Source organism: Muntiacus reevesi, chromosome 1, assembly GCF_963930625.1.
Source record: "Muntiacus reevesi chromosome 1, mMunRee1.1, whole genome shotgun sequence".
Classification (NCBI taxonomy): domain Eukaryota; kingdom Metazoa; phylum Chordata; class Mammalia; order Artiodactyla; family Cervidae; genus Muntiacus; species Muntiacus reevesi.
The window spans coordinates 212285232-212290815 of record NC_089249.1 but is presented as its reverse complement, the minus strand read 5'-3'; the positions used below and the strand labels follow the sequence as shown (position 1 = coordinate 212290815).

At 50.9% G+C, this 5584-nt stretch overlaps 1 protein-coding gene across 1 annotated transcript; it reads left to right on the top strand.

The window, feature by feature from the left end:
* The first annotated feature begins 2038 nt into the window (after positions 1 to 2038).
* On the top strand, positions 2039 to 5584 carry LOC136157201 (protein FAM170A-like). Its single transcript, XM_065919197.1, has 3 exons — positions 2039 to 2108; positions 3869 to 4009; positions 4803 to 5584. The coding sequence occupies exons 1-3, from the start codon at positions 2039 to 2041 to the stop codon at positions 5582 to 5584; spliced, it is 993 nt and encodes a 330-aa protein (XP_065775269.1).

Below are 5584 nucleotides of genomic sequence, written 5' to 3'. Positions count from 1 at the left end.
TAACCCAGTTGGAGGAAATTGAGTATGGCTTGGTTATTGTGCTAAGAAGAAATGATGATTAAATTTTGGGGGTGAGATAATGATGTTGTTGTTATGTTAGAAACAAGTTCTTATCTGTTGGAGATAAATACTATTACATTTAAGGAGAAATGACTTGATGTCTGAGATTTGCATTAAAATAGAACACTTCCCCCACCCTCCCCAAACTCCTAAACTAAAATAAATGAGCAGAAAGCTAAGTGTGAGAGTGAGTGTATGTGTGTGTGTGTGTGTGTGTGTGTGTGTGTGTGTGTATGTAGCAGAACAAGAATGGCAGAATATTAATAATTGTTGAAATTGAGTGATGAGTAAACGGCACTGCATTCCTACTATATCATTCTCTTTACTTTGTGTATGTTTAAAAATTCCTACCACCAAAAATAATCAAAAGAAAAAATCCTCCCTGTCCCTTCTTTTCTTGGGATCCACCAAGGAACAGGAAGATTTACTCTCATCAGCAAACCCTCCGGAGGCTGTTGATGTCCTGTCTTCACTCCCTTCGCTGCCGGGAACTTTCAGCCATCCTGCAGTGCCCTTCCTTGCACGTGGGGGCCCGCCTCAGTCCCCAGGGTGTTTCTAATGAAAGCAGTGACTTCTGCGAGCCCACCCCACCCATGTGTGCCAGCACCTCGAAATGAGGTGTACCCTAATTCTAGAGTGGAGTCAGGAGGATCCAGATGGATTGCCACTTTTAACTGGTGTAAATTACAGACCACAAGCAGAGGTGTGCAAGAAATAGTATGACAATTTTTTTTTACAACTCCATTTAATTTGTATTTTAAGCCTTGATCCTGCTGGTGTCCTGTTTGGATTTCCACCCGTCCCTATTTGGAAGTCATACAGGGCCAAGGTTTTGAGGGAGGGGTGGTCGTTGTTGACTGCAGCACACAGTGCAGTGAAGACGTCCATCCGCTCGGACGCCTTCCCTCCTTTAGGTTTGGTGGTTTCTGTGCCATGCGGGTCTCCCTCGTGGCTCAGCGGTGAAGAATCCACCTGCCAATGCAGGAGACCCAGGTTCGATCTCTGGATCAGGAAGATCCCCTGGAAAAGGAAATAGTAACCTGCTCCAGTATTCTTGCCTGGAAAATCCCATGGGTGGGGAGCCTGGCGGTCTGTAGTCCATGGGGTCAAAAGGAGGCAGACACGGCTGAGCAGCTGAGCAGGCATGTGCCAGATGTGGGACAGACTGCCATGATTCTGCTTGCATGCACACTACAGCCATCTCCTTCTAGAACTTTTGCCCCATCTACCCCTCCAGCCACACTTGAGAGGCCTTTTCTCCTCCAGGATCCACAGACATCCCTCTCTGACTTAATTAGCGCCTTTCAACACTCCAAGAGGGAAACAAGTCTGTATGTAATTTAAAAAACCTGCTTCTGTTACATTTCTGCTCAAGTATTGTCTCTTTTCCATGGTGTTTGGGATTTCAGAAATAAAAGCCAAGATCATCAGCATGCCATTGTTGCCACACCCTGCCCTGTTCTTCCACTGGCCTGTGAACGCAGGCTCTGCTACCCACTTGAATGCAGAAGGGAAGAAGTGAAATAAAGGGAGAAAAGAAAAAAAAAAATAAACAGGAACAGATTAACATCTCAAAATATCCTGCTACATTTGAAAGATGTGAGAGTTGAATTCATGGGCGAGGTTCTACGGGGAAAAAGGAATTGTTCTTGAAACACGAGGTCTGTGCTGTTGCAGAGACAGCATTGCCCCTAGGTCCACAGAACGCTCTGATGTCATCGCTGAGGTCAGAGAATCCTGCCGTGGGCCTGGCGACCTTTGAACCTTAACAGCCCTGCACTGTGGAGAGCGCTGGGCAGTGCTGCTGCTTTAAGTGGTCCGAGTTCTTCAGCCACTTCGGAGACTCGACTGCTTTTACTCGATTTAATTATCAAGTCATTTCAGCGGGTCTCCGGAGAGCCAAGAAGGGCCAACCTGTAGCGAAGAGGAGGAGCTGGACGTGTGGCATCTTCTTCGAGGGGGTCTTCTAGCTGGGACGATGAAAAGGCGACAAAAGAGGAAACACCTGGAAAATGAAGAGTCCCAGGAGACTGCCGACAAGGGAGAAGGTATGTGGGGGCAATTTGTCTGGGGCACAGGGGTTTCTGCCAACTTGAGCCTTCTCTAGGAAGGGGGCACTGAGAACCTGTTACATATGAAGCAGGGAGCAAGATTCCATCACAGTCTTGGTGATGTTGCTGTATCCAGCCAGGGGGAGGTCCCCGTGGTGTGAGATGGCCACAGAAAGGCCAGATGCGCCAGGCAGGTGGGAGGTCGGTCCTGCTGGTTTGAGGACTCTCCAGGGGCCGCAGGCCTGGGGCTTCGTGGCACTCACAGAGGCTGTATCCTGCCCGCGTAGACCTAGACATGCAGCTTTTCTCAATCTTCAAGTTCTTTCTGCTTCTCTTTGCTTTTTCCCCTGGGGTCACGGGCTAGGGGATGTGAAGGATGCTGAGACAGACCCATGGGTTGCTTGGCCCCTTTTACCAAAGAGGAAAGAGAAGCCCCATGAGCTGAAGGCCTTGTTAGAAAATATCTCAAGGAGTGGAATGCTCTTCAAAAGGAGGTTGTTCGTCTAGGGATGGCGTCCTATGGAAAACACGGAGGTTTTATTCATTCGACAGGAAGAATTTCCCAAAGGAGATCAAGGGAGAGGGGAAGGGCCTTCCAGAACCTGAGACAAGGGTGGGGGTAAAAAATGTTAGAGTCCTGTGGGGAGCTCTGAGAGCCACGGCTCCAAGGTGCCTGCGTGCATTAAGTGTAGGTGAGTAGTCACCCTGGGAGAGGGGGTGGTCAGGTGAGGAAGTGGGGCAGAATGGAGCCCACCCCAAAGTTCCAGCTGGAGGCCAAGGCCCCAGATTAGAGCCGCACCTCCCACCTCCCACCGGGCCCTGGCAACTGTAGGATGGGACCTGGGAGCAGGCAGCAACTGGGACAGGATGGGGAAAGCAATGACTACCCTGCCGCTTACACATCAGAATATTTGTGTGTGTGTGTGTGTGGTGGAGGAGGGAGCGTGGGGAGAATGGGGGTGGAGTGCTTATCAGATATAAAGTCTGCATGGTAAAGTTCTTGTCACCGTGCAGGGACCTGGGTGACCCTCAGAGTATGTAAGGGGTGTTTAATGACACAGTCACTCATATACTCATATACACTGTGATATAGCAGAAATATCACAGCTCTCCACACTTAAGCTCCTTATTAAACCACACATTGAAAATTGGGTGTCCTGTATTTTTGTTTGCTAACTCTGGCACCTGCTGACATATTATGTACTGATTATATTTTTATATTATTTATATATATTTTTTAGTGTCTGTCTTCCCCCACTAGAATGCTCAGCTTTACCAGAGACCAGAATAATGGAATAGTGCCAGATACATAGTGACTGCTCACTGAATCTTATTGAATGAATGAACACAAACCATAAATACAAGCCACACCATGTAATGAGGAAGAGTTACATGTCCCATAATTCCTGAACTGTAAACAGAAACCATACATACAAATGCCACAGACACAGATACACACATTTGCACTGTGCTTACCACACTGACTCCACACTTATCACAGACTTAACTAATACACATCACTCATATTTCTATATACTTATAGTCACCTCTCAGACCTACATTCCCCCAAATACACCAACAGAATAGTTATTGATTTTAATTGAATTCCTGGAGTATACCAGGAAACATGCTCCAAACCATGTGTATTCACTGCACCTAACATGTGTCAGACACTCGGTAAATATTTGTTGGACAGATGACTGATGAGCAAACGTGTCCAAACCACTCTCTCTCTCAGCCTCTAATTTCTCTCCCAGGAATCTCAAAATCACAAGAGGAACCCCCTCAGCTAGGATGCACTGCAGTGGCCCAAGTCTGCCCCCAAGGGGCAGGGGAGGTCTCTTCTGCCTCTGAATACTTCTCCTGTGTTTCTTCTCCACGCAAGCTCATCCACGGTGGTAAGGGTTCGGGAATCCTTGAGTGTAAGGGTGCTTGGCTCTGGAGCAGGGACGCATAGGTCCCAGCGAGGCTGAGCAGAAACCCAGGGTTCTCAGAGGTGGTCAGGGCCCTGTGGAGGAGCCTGGGGAGGACATCTGAGCTATTAGGAGGGTGTGGACCAAGCTCAGCATGGGGGTGTGTGAGTCTTGGTCCCACCATGATGGGGGAGTTAAGGAGAGGGGTTGGAGAGGTCTGGGCTTGAAGTGGAGGGCAGAGGGACCAGGTTTAGCATCTTCGGAGGGACATGTAGCGCTCGTCTGCCTTTGTTTCCAGAGAAGGACAGAGTTCTTGAGCTCAGCCCAAGGGCAGGACCATGCCGCTCAGGTCCACACACCTCCCACGTGCATCCGCTCTCCACTCATAGCCATTCTCAGTCCAGAGACCAACCCCAAGCAGGCGATTCCCCAGGGGCTTCCTCCTATACCACACAGCCTACCTTCCACAAGTAACGCATCAGTGATATTCCCCAACTCACCTGCTCCTTGTAAACACACACACCAGCATTCCTCACATACCACAGCATGCCCCGGCACCACACTCCACACCCCTGCACACAGATGTGGCTCCAGGATCTGCTCCCCCGCCCACAGATGAAGAGCCCACAGGTGCCAACACATACCCCACCCCATCCTGTGGCCAGCAAACCCCAAGCTCATGACACAACTGTGTCACGTGGATGTCCCTCCCCATACCTGCACCCTCGGCTCCTGGAAGGACCCATGCATGTTCCTATGTTTCTAATTCCTTTCCCAGGAATCTGGAAGTTGCATCGAGACAATCCCCAGCCTAGAGCACCCCTAGCCCATCTTCAAGAACAAGGGGAGATGGCTCCCCTGTCACCACGTGTCTCCTTCTCCTCCCCTTCATCCTACCATACCTGTGCAACCTCTCTGCATATGAACAAAGAGAAGAGGGGCATGAAAATATACTACATGCAGGTACAAATGAAAAAGGGCGTTGCTGTCTCCTGGGAGGCAGAGAAACCCTCGGGGTCGCTAGAAAAGCAGCCGAGGATGGAGGAAGTGACCCTTCCTGAGGACGTGCGGGTGGGGACTCCCCCCTCGGACGTGTCCACCAGAAACCTCCTGTCTGACAGCGAGCCCAGCGGGGAGGAGAGAGAGCACGAGGAGCGGGCTGAGGCGGACAGCCCCGGCCTAGGGTCACCCACCGCGGAGGAGAGACCCCGGGCGCGGACACCCGACTGGCTGGTGACCGTGGAGACCGGCTTCCGGTGCATGGCCTGCTGCCGGGTCTTCCCCAGCCTGGCGGTCCTGCAGGAGCACGTGCAGAATGGCATCCGCGAGGGCTTCAGCTGCCACGTCTTTCATCTCACCATGGCCCAGCTGACAGGCAACGCGGAACCGGAGAACACCCCTGAGGAGGAGGTGGAGGACGAGGACGAGGATGGGAAGGACGAGAAGCAGGAGGAAAAGGAGAAGGAGGAGCAGCAGCCTGTGGGGGAAGATGTCAGCTTGAGGAGGCCCTGGAGCCAGTGTCCGGGCTGTGTGTTCCATTCTCCCAAGGACCGGAAGTGA

Coding starts and splice junctions, on each gene's coding strand:
- LOC136157201 (XM_065919197.1), top strand. CDS start 2,039: ATGAAAAGGCGACAAAAGAGGAAACACCTGGAAAATGAAGAGTCCCAG. Junction 2,109..3,868: donor GACTGCCGACAAGGGAGAAG/GTATGTGGGGGC, acceptor TTTCTCTCCCAG/GAATCTCAAAATCACAAGAG. Junction 4,010..4,802: donor ACGCAAGCTCATCCACGGTG/GTAAGGGTTCGG, acceptor TTCCTTTCCCAG/GAATCTGGAAGTTGCATCGA.